Source organism: Tachypleus tridentatus, chromosome 2, assembly GCF_004210375.1.
Source record: "Tachypleus tridentatus isolate NWPU-2018 chromosome 2, ASM421037v1, whole genome shotgun sequence".
NCBI lineage: Eukaryota > Metazoa > Arthropoda > Merostomata > Xiphosura > Limulidae > Tachypleus > Tachypleus tridentatus.
This window is the reverse complement of record NC_134826.1, coordinates 11,935,149-11,951,510: the sequence shown is the minus strand read 5'-3', so window position 1 is coordinate 11,951,510 and position 16,362 is coordinate 11,935,149. Positions and strand designations below refer to the sequence as shown.

At 31.2% G+C, this 16,362-nt stretch overlaps 1 protein-coding gene across 1 annotated transcript; it reads right to left on the bottom strand.

The window, feature by feature from the left end:
* Window positions 1-492: 492 nt before the first annotated feature.
* LOC143238155 (translocon-associated protein subunit beta-like) lies at window positions 493-15,778 on the bottom strand. Its single transcript, XM_076478130.1, has 6 exons — window positions 15,634-15,778; window positions 13,448-13,617; window positions 5,700-5,798; window positions 4,084-4,195; window positions 2,176-2,253; window positions 493-692 (listed from the first exon to the last, which is right to left on the bottom strand). Exons 1-6 carry the CDS (start codon window positions 15,634-15,636, stop codon window positions 576-578), a joined length of 579 nt encoding a protein of 192 aa, XP_076334245.1. The 5' UTR covers window positions 15,637-15,778; the 3' UTR covers window positions 493-575.
* Window positions 15,779-16,362: the final 584 nt, after the last annotated feature.

Here is a 16,362-nt window from a genome sequence, read left to right as displayed (position 1 = left end):
ACCTTATCACGAGTCACGCTAATGGCTGTTCCTAGTGTCCAGTTTTAATTCCAACACCTTATCACGAGTCACGCTAATGACTGTGTTCCTAGTGTCCAGTTTTAATTCCAACACCTTATCACGAGTCACGCTAATGACTGTGTTCCTAGTGTCCAGTTTTAATTCCAACACCTTATCACGAGTCACGCTAATGACTGTGTTCCTAGTGTCCAGTTTTAATTCCAACACCTTATCACGAGTTATGCTAATGGCTGTGTTCCTAGTGTCCAGTTTTAATTCCAACACCTTATCACGAGTTATGCTAATGGCTGTGTTCCTAGTGTCCAGTTGTGATTCCAACTGACCCCTAGATAGGTCAATCAAGTCTTGTTAGCAGGCTGAAATCACAAACAATGGATAATCTCAGTTTAGTGAGTGCAAAAACTAATGACAACTGTTAATCTGAACAACCTAACTAGTCAACTGACATTCAGGCTTAAAACACAACATGGATTACCTTAAACACTCCCTTTATTTCATGCTTTACCATCACGTAACATAGAAAGATTTAATACATGAGTTTGGGATTGGAATGATTAATGTTTCTTGCTTTGTTTAATAATGGCCTCGTATTTTGACTTGCTACCATACCACAACAGTAGAGGAATCCCTAAAGATGGAAGTGTCATCACAGCAAAAGCTATCCAGTCCATCTGAAACGAGTCACATTTAGGACCAAAGTTTTAAATTGTTTCAGAAGAAACATTTATGAACTATTTTTACTAAGAATCTGGTTCAGGTTTAAACCTGAAACTGCCTTAGTTACAAAAACTTCAATATCTTTTAAAGCATTTTTATAATATGTTGTTCTATGAATTACATATTCCTACTTTATAATATGTTGTTCTATGAATTACATATCCTACTTTATAATATGTTGTTCTATGAATTACATATTCCTACTTTATAATGTTGTTCTATGAATTACATATTCCTACTTTATAATATGTTGTTCTATGAATTACATATTCCTACTTTATAATATGTTGTTCTATGAATTACATATCCTACTTTATAATATGTTGTTCTATGAATTACATATTCCTACTTTATAATGTTGTTCTATGAATTACATATTCCTACTTTATAATATGTTGTTCTGTGAATTACATATTCCTACTTTATAATATGTTGTTCTATGAATTACATATTCCTACTTAACAGCTCCTAAAATGAAGTACAATGTTAAATCATTTGAAATTGAAGCTTGTTAATTTTATTGGTAGTAGTTTTGTTATGTAATTATTAATGAACATGGTTTGAGAGGATCAACAATGAAAACAGTAATATTCTGAAACTACAAGAAAGTTTACCACAGTTTCATCTTTCCCATACATAATTGTTGAACAACATCAATAAAGAGATAAACCTGAAGAACCCTCTAAAGCTTTGACTGCACTTACATCCTTTATTATGATATCTAGTGACTTGTATACCAGGCAAAGTCCTTTATTACGATATCTAGTGACTTGTATACCACGCAAAGTCCTTTATTATGATATCTAGTGACTTGTATACCAGGCAAAGTCCTTTATTATGATATCTAGTGACTTGTATACCAGGCAAAGTCCTTTATTATGATATCTAGTGACTTGTATACCAGGTAAAGTCCTTTATTATGATATCTAGTGACTTGTATACCAGGTAAAGTCCTTTATTATGATATCTAGTGACTTGTATACCAGGCAAAGTCCTTTATTATGATATCTAGTGACTTGTATACCAGGCAAAGTCCTTTATTATGATATCTAGTGACTTGTATACCAGGCAAAGTCCTTTATTATGATATCTAGTGACTTGTATACCAGGTAAAGTCCTTTATTATGATATCTAGTGACTTGTATACCAGGCAAAGTCCTTTATTATGATATCTAGTGACTTGTATACCAGGCAAAGTCCTTTATTATGATATCTAGTGACTTGTATACCAGTGATATCTAGTGACTTGTATACCAGTGATATCTAGTGACTTGTATACCAGTGATATCTAGTGACTTGTATACCAGTGATATCTAGTGACTTGTATACCAGTGATATCTAGTGACTTGTATACCAGTGATATCTAGTGACTTGTATACCAGTGATATCTAGTGACTTGTATACCAGGCAAAGAATATTTTTGATCAAAGCACTCACCACGTGCGGAGAAAATTTCCTGTCAAACTCGCGGATAGCAGCGATTCCTCCTTCACCTGGCTCAGATGTATAACCAATCTAGAATAAACACACATTTAAAATAGATAAGACAGTCTTATGGTCACTGGGTTTTCTCTAATTTGCATATAATGAGAATGATAGGACTTTGGAACACAAATATAAATTTGGCAAGTAAAACAGTTTCATTTTTCTATCAGGGTGGTTGGCTTTTGGAACAGAATAAAGTTGGTTGTTGAAGAAGCAGTAAATTTAAGTTCAGAAGAAAACTTGGTAAACATATGATAAGAGCTGACTACGACATTTTAAAATGTTAATTTAATTTAGAGGATGAAACAGCCGAGATGGATCAACTGGCCCATGTTGTTGCAAAACATTATGTTAATTGGATATAACAATATAATAGCACCTGTGGTGACTCTTTTGAAAACTTAGAGGGTGCGATTGATAACACTTTAATTTTTTTACCTTCTAATAATTTAATGTACTTAATGAAACCTAAAACTCATCTATTAAATACTTTCGAACATAGCTAATGAATGTTGTACATACTGCTCCTGGAAACTCAGCATGTTAACAAGGAAAATGTTTCTATGGTTTTATCTATTCTTTAAATACCATATAGTTCCATCTCACAAAAAGTTATATCACTTGGTTAGTTTTATATCGTTCTTTGTGTTATGAGAAAATTAAAATAAATATTAATATAGTTCATTTTATTTTGTGTTTAATAAGAAATCATATTCTCAATTTGACAACACAACACAGTAAAGTCTTCATTATTCTTTCAACAAAGCCTACAATAAAAAAATTCACCACAACAGACAAACATTCTTCTTTTAAATATGTATAACAAGTTGACAAACAATGTTTTGTAAAAATACATAGTGTTCCCCCTGAAATAAACACTTCATTATAACACTTACATATCATGATGTACTTCTACACTTAAATATACGTATAATAATTTCATTTAAAACGCATGATGTCGATGTTGTTTAAAGTTCATAACAGCACTGATATTTAGGTTTACCTTATTTGAACTTGCTGTTCATTTATTTTGTTTTGATTAAATATGACTGAAGATAAAAACCTCAAAATCATATAATGTCATTTTAACATTATGATCCTTCAAAGTAACTTACAATTCACTGGGGTCAGAGGTTGTAATTTAGTTCAGGAAATTCAATTTTAAACTAGAACAAGTTTTACAAGCCAAACATTGTCACTCAGTATTTACTGGTTTGATGGTTAGGGCACTCTAAATGTGTTTACTATAATGTGGTGGTCAATTCCAATATTTATTAGTAAATAGTATCCCAGTAACAGTTATCTTTCCTGTGGCCAGCAGTAGACAGCCACAGGAGCTTAGACATAAAGAGACAATATTTAGTTTGTTCTAATTTAACAAAAATCTATAAATATGTTCATGGTCCTGACATATGGTCTATTCAAATTACACAGAGTGAAGGTGGTTTATGTAATTTATCTACATGTTACAATTTTAATTACGTACTGACAAGTATACATACATCACACGTGTAAAAACATTAGTATTTTTTTAAGATGACTGAACAATTTTTTGATAAACTGAAATAGAATAAACAAAAATCACATTAATTTCTTATTGTCTAAAACCTTGTAAATCAACGGTAATATGTCGGGCACGACATATGATATATATCTATGTATACCTCACTCAACATTTATGACAGATTAAACTTTCAGTTACTGCCAACACTTTACATCAACACTATTAAAACATTTGATGTGCTTTAAGTAGATAGTTGAAAACAAAAGACTTCTTATACATTATGTGGGTAGAGTGTACCGTCAATTGAAGAACACTGTTTGAAAGATAACTAGGTTTATATATGTGGAATGTCGTACCTGAACATCCTCGGCAATTTCAGAAGGAAGATACGTTACTTCTGCTGCAGTGAAGTTGTAAAAACCATAACTTCTTGGTCTCACAACAACTGTGTGAGTTACATTATTACCTCTGGTAGAACACTTATTAAGAAATATCCTTTCTTTGTTGTGTATTTGAAAGTGACTCATATGAAATTATTGTAATATCATAAAGTGGACGATGGTACAACACACGCTCTGTTGTTTTTAGGATTCAAAATGAAAATAAGATATCAACCTTCATCCCCTTTAGTCATATTGTCCATTATAATTATACAGTAAAAAAATGTTATGTAGCTGTGTATATACAACTCAACTGGAAAATGAACTGACTCTGGAATTCAGTGATGTCGAGAAAACCCACTTGTAGAGAAATATATATGCAAAAACGGCTCGTTTGGGTTGAGAAAATATTTTACGTAGTAGAGCGAACAACGTTTCACCTTCTTCGGTCATTGTCAGGTTCACAAAGAAAGAAAGAGGTAACTGAACAGAAACTGACCACATGTTTGGAAGGGGTTGTGTAACTGAGTGTCGGAATGTAGAGGGCAGTGTTAGATGTTTGAATATATAATTTTATATTTATTTTATTATATTTAATATAGGTATAAATGCACTCCTTTATATTGGTTTATTTTGGGTTTAAGTTGTTGTATAAGTAAGGCTTCTTTAATTATGCATTTGTTTATGTTTGTTTCTTTATTTAGTATTTGAACACTGCAAGTCAAAAAAACACAACATAACTATAGAAAGCACTCAAATACCAAAAAAGAAACAAACAAACAAATGCAAAATTAAAGAAGCCTTACTTATACAACAACTTAAACCCAAAATAAACCAATATAAAGAAACACCTTTATACCAATATTAAATATAATAAAATAAATAATATAAAATTATATATTCAAACATCTAACACTGCCCTCTACATTCTGACACTCAGTTACACAACCCCTTCCAAACATGTGGTCAGCTTCCGGTCAGTTACCTCTTTCTTTCTTTGTGAACCCGATGATGACCGAAGAAGGTGAAACATTGTTCTTTCTTCGTAAAATATCTTCTCAACCCAAACGAGCCGCTTTTGCATATATATAACTCTGGAATTACTTATAACAGTCTATATTCTCCTGCACTTTATAACCTTGGACTTACCGAGAGTCCACATCTGTTTCTATTTTAATCCTGGAATTACCGAGAGTCAGTGTTTTAAACAAGTTCTACTTTCGCCACATGAATGTTGTTGATCATAAGGGTCCATGCAACACAGGTTCCCCCCCCAAAAAATATTAACAATTTATTCCACTACAAACTGTAGAAATCTCTTGCACATCTTAGATAGAAAATTAAAGATTTCACACAATTGTTGATCAGTTTTCTAGTCAAACCTACTTAATATAATACAACATATGTACCTCAACAGCAGTGAATGATATAAAACCAAATTAATAATTTGACAATTAACTATTTAGATGTAAAGTTCATTTACTGGCAAGCCTACAGTGAATAACTCAATTATTCATTTTTTTACAATAATCAATATGTATGATACAGAAGATTTTAGCACTGTATTTCTGAGTATGTATACAAAAGGATACGGTCCCACTCTGTCGAGTTTGATTTTCAGCATTCCAATGACAACCTCAAAATCTTGTTCTGGGAAACCATTGTCAACAATATGAACATCCAAGGCAGCACTACAATAAGTAAACACACCAGTGTAAGTTAACATAAATATAAATAAATGTACCAGTGAAAGTTACAACATCCTAAATTTACACACACTGTATCGTTTATCTTCCTTGTCCTATGCAAAATATATTTATTTCCAAAACAATGAAGTTTGGATTATAACAATATCCTCTTCACAATTCACACCCATTTGTTTTTATCATGTTGCAAGACATAAAAGATAAATAGTAAATGTTTAATCTATACATTATGATAAAAATTTTGAAAAAAATTACCATTACACTACAGAGATGTATTTTCTAACCATCACATCACTCAACTACAATTTTGTCATACATTCTACAATTTCTTAATTTTTCAAATTAAGAGTTGATAACCTGACATATATGTTAGTTTTCCAAGTAACTGTACTCATGTGTATACAAACTATCAGTATACTGTGATGAACAAGGAACGTAGGGTTCCATTCCCTTAAGTCTTTCTGAAATAACCTCTTTAAGAGTAACTAGTTCTCTCACAATGTTTATAAGTATGCACAAACAGTTATAAAAACAAGTACAGAAATAAACCAAATGTTTTTGTAACAGTACTTTAATGACTGGCAAGAAATACAAGTATCTTGTTAATAATATACAGTTTAAAAATGAAGATAACATATCTGATGAATATTGTAAGCAGGTAATTTTGAAGTAAGACTTTAGCCAGTTATGAGATGCTAGTTTTTTAGCAACTGTCTTATTTTCAAATGTGTCAGATTTAGCCTAGTTTATGAGTTCAATGTTTAAAAATTTTTTTTTTTATTTCCCCAAACAAAATATGTTTGCTTTCAAAAAATAATTTAAATAAATAAGAAGCAGAGTATAAATTAGATCTTTTTAAATAAACAACAAATTTATCACTAAAAACAAACGTTAAAAATCAAACTCAATGAAAGAAAAATTATGGTCTTATCCATTACAATTATCCAAGCAGTGTTCTAACTAGGACTCGCAGCATGTAACATCAGGAAACCAAAACTTCATAAGTCTAGTAGCCTCACTGTTAGTGATGTTTTCATTTGTGGTCCCAATAATATCCCACAAGATTTAGTTTAACTTAAAGTTTCAGATGTCTCAAATTTCTATACTAAACTAAATATACAAAATAATCCTCACTGTGGGTATTAGAAAACTTCAAAACTTTTTATAAAAATATCATTGTACATTCCCAGTTATAACCCAAAGGTGATGGCAGATTACCTATGGTAACAACACCCAAAAACACTGGGGATATCCCATGTATCAGATAAAACCCAAAAAGCAGATGACAAACTAGTTAGCAATCATGTAAATTAATTAATGGTGCGAATGTTAGTATTTACGTCCACAATGCCTCAACATTCACCACCTGCAGCCAGTTGTGGGAAGGTAGTTAACCTTAGAGCAGTGGTTCTTAACCTGGGTTCAATCGAACCCCAGGGGTTCAAGCGAGTCAGTCTCAGGGGTTCGGTGGAGGTCAAGACACAAACATTGTGTGTGTGTCCATTCCGTTCACCACACTCGTATGATTCGTGATGTCATGCTCCACTTAGCCATCATTGGCTGTGGCTGATCCGCCACATCACTTGGCCTAATATCTGTGCTGCAGGGACCTTTGTGCACTTAGCAGTTGACTTGTTACTGTAGTAATCGTGCGTCATTTGTAATTTTTTCCTAATCTTTCAATCCCTTCATACTAACTAACTATGTTGAGCAAAAACAGAAAGTGGTTGGACGAATACGTACAATATGGATTCACATGTATAGCGGAACATGATGGGAGTCAGCGTCCTCAATGCATGATTTGCAATGCCAAGTTGAGCAATTCTAGTCTTGCACTGGCAAAACTAAAAGAACACTTCCTAAAGCTGCATGAAGATGGGAAATACAAGAGAACAACGCTTGCTGAATTCAAGGTAAAGAGAGCCAGGTTCATTGAAAAGGCTACCTTGCCTGTTCTTGGCTTTGTACCCATTGAAAACCGATTCTCACAGCATTGTGCGAAGTTTGCGTACTTGATCGCAAAGCAGGACAAACCACACACCATTGATGAAGCACTCGTAAAACCAAGAAGGAGTTGAAGATAACGAATATCATGCTGGGAAAAGCTGCTGAAAATAAGTTATCCCAAATTCCTCTTTCAAATGACACCATCAGCAGCAGAATAGATGACATGAGCAATGGCATCTTGGCTCAAGTAGTTGCAGATCTGATTTCTAGCCCAGCAAAATTAAGCCTTCAATTTGACGAGGCCACCGACGTTTCCAATCTAAGCCAGCTTGTTGTATTTGTGCGCTATGTGAAGAACAACGAGATAAAAGAAGATTTTTTATTTTGTAAGCCTCTTACAACAACTAAGGCAGCCGACGTGAAGAAAATTGTGGATGACTTCTTCAGAGACAACGATCTTTCACGGAATATGGTTTCTGCACCTTGTTCGAATGGAGCTCCAGTTAAGCAGGGATGAAAATCTGGTTTTGGTGTGCTGGTGAAAGCCAATGCACCACACATCATTGCAATGCACTGTGTTCTGCAGAGCCATGCATTGGCAACAAAAACCTTGACTTCAAAACTGGCAAAAGTATTAAAAATTGTAGTGGAATTTGTGAATTTTGTGTGAAATAGTGCCCTGAAGCACCGCATCTTCAAAGAGCTGCGTAACAAAATGGGCTCTGAATTTGAGGTACTTATGTACCATTCTAATGTTCGGTGGTTATCCCGGGGAAAGGTGCTGAATCATGTTTTTGCCATGCATGTGGAATTAGCCCTGTTTTTGCAAGAGCACCAACACTGTCATGCAGATTGCTTCGAAAAATCTGAATTCATTCTCATTTTGGCGTACATGGCCATTATCTTCAATACTCTAAATCAACAGATGCAGGGCGGTGGAGTCAACATTATTGAATTGAAAGAAAACCTGAAGGCTTTTCAAAAAAGCTACCGTTATGGAAACAACAGACAGAGAATAACTTTGCAAACTTTCCCCTGCTGGACGACTGTGTAAGTAAGATCGAGGATGTGTCTGAAATTGGAGACATTTCTGTACCTGGGGAACTGAAGCAAGCAATTGCCATGCACTTAGATGAGCTCGCAAAGTCTCTCAACGGATACTTCCCCACCAGAGAGTCATATCCAGAATGGGTGAGACAGCCGTTCACGTTTAGTGTTGCGACAACAGATGTCAATGATGAATACCTCGACGAAATCATTGAACTTCAACAGAGCCAGATTCAACAGCAACTTTTCAGAACAACAACGCTCAACATTTTGGTGTCACCAAATCGTAGTGTACCCTCTTATTGCTAAGAAAGCCTTTGAAATACTCATACCGTTTGTTACAATGTATCTTTGTGAGCAATCCTTTTCGAGGATGGTAGATATAAAAACGAAGAAAAGGAACAAACTTTGTTGCGAAAATGATATGAGTGGCACTTGCCAAAGTGAAGCCGCACATTTCTGAACTTGTCTCTGAAAGGCAACAGCAAAAGTCACATCGATTTGCAGTAAATACTCATTGAGTTATGGTTTTATGTGAAATTCATGTTTGTTGGTTTTGTTCTTTGAACACAGTGATATTGTGTGCAACTGATGCATGGCTCATTTTGTGCACTAATAAAATATCTACTTATGTTTTGAATTTGAAAAAATCATTTTATTTTTCCAATTACTAAGGGTTCAGTAAATGCAAGTACGAAACTTCCGGGGTTCAGTACCTTCAACAAGGTTAAGAACCAATGCCTTAGAGATATATTACAGTCAAAAGTAGAAATCAAATAAAACCACCTTAAAATATTTCTATTAAACTACCTACCATCCTCTGACCTTATAAGTTTTAATAATTCCTAAAGTACAATCATAACCACCCAAAAATATTTCTACTATTCTCTACCTACTGCAAGTTATTCACAACCTCCACTCCTTTATGATATATATATACACAAAATAAATGAAATGTAAAAAACAAACATTTCAACCAATATTTATAATAAATTAGAATAAGCAACAGCATACAATGCAACTTGTTTACATTAAGCAAAAGTCTCGTTTGCTTCAGAATGCAGCAGGAACTACTGATTATTAAGATAAAAATTAAAATAATAACAAAGTGATGCAATATCTATTAAATATATTGCTACAGTGATTAACATAACCAAACTACATGTTTCAAATTAAGGATAATTTATTAAATATACACCAGATGTTCACTATGAACATGGTGAATTTATGGAGCAAGCAGTCAGAAACAGTGCAGAAAATTAAAATCTCAAAACCAAAACTATGATAAACAAGATAAAAGATTAATGAAAGTAATAACTACCTTTAAACAAAGAATCAACAATAGGACAACTAAAATAACTAAACTAATGTAACTACACTAGTGATGCACTGCATATTATGTGAGGAAGTCTTATATAGCTTGTATTAACCTTACACAGATGGTTAAAATAATGGATGCCATAATTAAGTTACCCATTATTACTTTACATGACAATTTTAAATGGGTATTTATAGAATTATTAATCTTATAATTCACAGTAATAGCACCGATAAATTTACTGAAACCTGAATAAATGTGTTGACTTTTGTAAATAAATTTATTTACTGGTGTAACAAAAACCTGCATATTCCAAAAGAAAAATACCAAAATATTTATAAACACAACTAATTTTAGTCTTTCTTACACAGATTAATTATAAATTGAAATTCTAGTTCATATGAATATGTCGGCTTACTAACATGAATCATTAATGCATCAGAATTAATAAAATATCATGAAAATACCACAGACCTCTTAACATTATCATCAGGAACATTAATCCAAACATTTCAAAATAACTGTTTTTATTTCTAACTTTCTAACATTCTCTTTAAATTTAATCAAATTACTGATGCTAATGAACAGATTAATACACGTTGTTTCTTTGATAATATTACATTACTGATGCTAATGAACAGTTATTTCTTTGATAATGTTACATTACTCATGCTAATGAACAGTTGTTTCTTTGATATTATTACATTAGTGATGCTAATGAACAGTTATTTATTTGATAATATTACATTAGTGATGCTAATGAACAGATTTCTTTGATATTATTACATTAGTGATGCTAATGAACAGATTTCTTTGATAATATTACATTAGTGATGCTAATGAACAGATTTCTTTGATAATATTACATTAGTGATGCTAATGAACAGTTGTTTCTTTGATAATGTTATATTACTGATGCTAATTAACAGTTGTTTCTTTGATAATATTACATCACTGATGCTAATGAACAGTTATTTCTTTGATAATATTACATCACTGATGCTAATGAACAGTTATTTCTTTGATAATATTACATCACTGATGCTAATGAACAGTTATTTCTTTGATAATGTTATATTAGTGATGCTAATGAAATTTTTAATACACGTTATTTCTTTGATAATGTTACATTACTGATGCTAATGAACAGTTATTTCTTTGATAATGTTATATTACTGATGCTAATGAACAGTTGTTTCTTTGATAATGTTATATTACTGATGCTAATGAACAGTTGTTTCTTTGATAATGTTATATTACTGATGCTAATGAACAGTTATTTCTTTGATAATGTTATATTACTGATGCTAATGAACAGTTATTTCTTTGATAATGTTATATTACTGATGCTAATGAACAGTTATTTCTTTGATAATGTTATATTACTGATGCTAATTAACAGTTGTTTCTTTGATAATATTACATCACTGATGCTAATGAACAGTTATTTCTTTGATAATATTACATCACTGATGCTAATGAACAGTTATTTCTTTGATAATGTTATATTAGTGATGCTAATGAAATTTTTAATACACGTTATTTCTTTGATAATGTTACATTACTGATGCTAATGAACAGTTATTTCTTTGATAATGTTATATTACTGATGCTAATGAACAGTTATTTCTTTGATAATGTTATATTACTGATGTTAATGAACAGTTGTTTCTTTGATAATGTTATATTACTGATGCTAATGAACAGTTGTTTCTTTGATAATGTTATATTACTGATGCTAATGAACAGTTATTTCTTTGATAATGTTATATTACTGATGCTAATGAACAGTTATTTCTTTGATAATGTTATATTACTGATGCTAATGAACAGTTATTTCTTTGATAATGTTATATTACTGATGCTAATGAACAGTTATTTCTTTGATAATGTTATATTACTGATGTTAATGAACAGTTGTTTCTTTGATAATGTTATATTACTGATGCTAATGAACAGTTGTTTCTTTGATAATGTTATATTACTGATGCTAATAAACAGTTATTTCTTTGATAATGTTATATTACTGATGCTAATGAACAGTTATTTCTTTGATAATGTTATATTACTGATGCTAATGAACAGTTATTTCTTTGATAATGTTATATTACTGATGCTAATGAACAGTTGTTTCTTTGATAATGTTATATTACTGATGCTAATGAACAGTTGTTTCTTTGATAGTTATATTACTGATGCTAATGAACAGTTGTTTCTTTGATAATATTACATTACTGATGCTAATGAACAGTTGTTTCTTTAATAATGTTATATTACTGATGCTAATGAACAGATTTCTTTGATAATATTACATTAGTGATGCTAATGAACAGTTGTTTCTTTGATAATGTTATATTACTGATGCTAATTAACAGTTGTTTCTTTGATAATATTACATCACTGATGCTAATGAACAGTTATTTCTTTGATAATGTTATATTAGTGATGCTAATGAAATTTTTAATACATGTTATTTCTTTGATAATGTTACATTACTGATGCTAATGAACAGTTATTTCTTTGATAATGTTATATTACTGATGCTAATGAACAGTTATTTCTTTGATAATGTTATATTACTGATGCTAATGAACAGTTGTTTCTTTGATGTTATATTAGTGATGCTAATGAACAGTTATTTCTTTGATAGTTATATTACTGATGCTAATGAACAGTTGTTCATTAATGAAGAGATTAATACACGTTGTTTCTTTGATAATATTACATCACTGATGCTAATGAATAGATTAATACATGTTGTTTCTTTGATAATATTACATTACTGATGCTAATGAACAGATTAATACAGGTTGTTTCTTTGATAATATTACATCACTGATGCTAATAAATAGATTAATACACATTGTTTCTTAGATAATATTACATCACTGATGCTAATAAATAGATTAATACACATTGTGTCTTAGATAATATTACATCACTGATGCTAATGAATAGATTAATACACATTGTTTCTTTGATAATATTACATTACTGATGCTAATAAACAGATTAATACTCATTGTTTCTTTGATAACATTACATTTCCTTAAATATTTTTAATGCATTTCAGAATAATCAAGGTTGAATAATGTAACATAAAATCTTTAAAACTGTTCCAAAGATGGTAAAATGTTACCATTCAATCAATATACACACACAGAGCAAGCCAAATCTTTCAAAACTAATGCATATAGTAGAACGTAACAAACCAGATCAATCTAAACTAAATTATGGATTACTCAAACAAAGTGTAGTTATGCTGATAATGTTACATAAAAATAAAAACTACATGTGATGAACATTTACTTTATAGTTTTACCTTCCTCCAACATTGTAAATATTGTAGTCGACAACCAGGTCTTTTCCCTCTACAAGAAATCGATTTAGTATTTGTTTGTGAACTAAGAGACGTGCCACTGTTTCATCTTCTCCACTGCTGACCCCACAGGCAGCGACAAGTAAGACAATAGCATACAAATATCTGAAGAACTGAAGAAAAATTACATATAAAACATTTATTAGTTGGAATAATACATCTCTAAATAAATAAAAGGAACAATTCAGTTCCTAATCACATACTTGGACCACTGGGTTCTCAAGAATAAATATGTTTGATATGAATTTCTTGGAACAAGGCTATGGAAACAGTTACATTATAATTATTTTTATTTACAGTTTTACTGCATCAGATGTTCATAAAATACTATGAAAAAGATTTCTTAGCCTCTAATAAACACGTACTGTAAAATAACTTTTAATATTACATTCTAACTCCATTACCCTAAATTGCACATGACAAAACTACAAGAAAAATTGTTCTCTCTACAAACAAATAACAAACAGTATTTAGATATTTATACATTTGTTTATTACCTTTACTAAAAGTGCAATAATGAATATATTATAATCTTCAGGTCTTAAAATATCAATATTTCATTTCTTAGCTTTGAAACTTAACTCTAACAATTACACTGTTCAGATGTTCCACAGTGGTTAATCTAATAAGCCAATGTCAATAACGGTTAAAATGAATCTTCATCAAGCAAAAAATACCTTGTGAAAAATAAAAATAATCAAAAATTATTATTCATTTAACAAATAACAAGTGAAAGTCTCTTGTAATTACAGCATTTAAACAAATTAACTTGCTAAAATGTGAAATATTCTTGACAGTAATGACTGACATTTATAAATGCTGACACCAGTATTGTTAGTTTTTTCTTAACACCTTGTCTGCAAATTGAAGAAACCAATTTTGGGAGTGAGCAATTGATAGGTGACACAGTTTCCAACATCTAAGTTAAAACTAAACCTAGAAGTATATTCCAATAAATAACTTGAACTGTTAGCCTCATAAAAATATAACACTTTTTGCCATTAAAATACCTCACCTCTCAACAGTGTTTGGTCTAATATTCGAGCCACAATGCAGCTAAATACAGCCCATAATTTCGGTTGTGCTCGTGTTATAGTAATGACAGTCAGTCCCATTATTCGGGTCTATAAGAGATGGCTAAAGTTTCTTATGGCAATGAGTAGTTGGTCAGTTGTTTAGAATTAGGAATGTTAAGTGATTCTGACTTGCCATTCAGCCCAAACTGATCACCTCTCTCAACAGATCTTGTAAAAACATCTTTACAGATCCAAGGAACCAGTTCTTATACTGTGAAACTTGTACAACCATTACTATGTTGGGTATAATTTTGGATGGGTTATGGGTTTTACTTCCTCATGCCCTAGTAACTAGTAATACAAATTTGACCACATTGGTGAACAATTCAGAACTTTAATGAAAAAGAGAATTCCAGAAAACTGAATCTGAGAATCAATTCACTAAACATGTCTCCCAGGCTTGCAGACTGGGTGTTAAATACAAAACTGGTATCTTTTTATAACTTGCGACTCATTTCAAAACAGAAATCAAAGTTCAATAAATGTGAATTATGAGATGTAATTAATTTTAAATACTAAATGATCATGATAAAAATGTACAAATATGTTTATCTAAGGACAGATAAAATGTTATTCAACAAAAACGTTAACCTAATAAAAACTATAAATTTATTGTAGAAAGTGATCAAGAAATAACTAAAATTAACCAAATATATAATGATAAATAAAATACAAGTTAACTCTTACAAAGAAATCGCCTTATACAGTGCCCAAGTCTGAGCTTCAACTGTTTGCAAGCATTACAATAATAGTGTTATGTGTGAATTATGATTATAACAGATAAAAGTTTTCTATAAGTACTACTACTGGTAATTAAAACATCCATCGGCGACCACATGGATGTAGCAGTTAGTGCCGCCACGCCGCCGAACTTGGAACCGAAGTATTACGGTTACGTTTTAAAATCTGACGTTGAAAAGATAGCATGCTTACACAAATAAACAGTGTGCACATACAATAAGAAATAATAATTAATTTTCTCATTATCGTTATTTTACATCAAAGAACAAAATGTTTTATGAATAAACATATAAATACATCATCCAAACTAACCATGCTCACGACTACGTGGCTGAAGCAAGCTTAAAAAGAACAAAAATGTTGATAGAGGGCACCAACTACAAGATATTATTTAATTTAAATTAAATATTTAAATAATAAAAACTATCACTGAAGTTGCTACTTAAGCACCAAAAGACAGCGAACTATTGGAAAAAAAAACAAGCCGAATATTGTGGTAAAATAAATTTAATTGCAAAAATTTTGTTTTTCATGCCTCTGATTTTGAAGTCGCAAAAAAAAAGAAAAAACAAGAAAACACACACCTACAGTAATGAGATTTTTATCACACATCTTGGCCTTCTAATGGCACTACTGTATAGCTACAAATTTACATGTCTAGAATCCAGATCTCGATACTTGTGGTAGGCAGAGATCATATAGCCCATTATGTAGCTTTGTACTTAACTAAAAACAAGCACAAAATTTCATTCGTGATTATAAAAAAAAAACCACTGGTTTTTAAATATGTAAACACAAAATTTGGATATATTGAAAACTTGAAAAGCTAAATCACCAAAAATGATAAACCTCTTCTTTTAAACATTTTTCCTATAAGCCAATAATTTTGTTTTTTGAAAAGGTATTTAGACAAAATATTATTCATTGTGCTTTTTTACTCGTATATTTCATTAGAATAGGTGTAGTTAATCTAAAGCATTTTTTATTTCGTTATAACGTTTTACGTGAATTATCATAAATGTGAACCCGTATATAGGTATT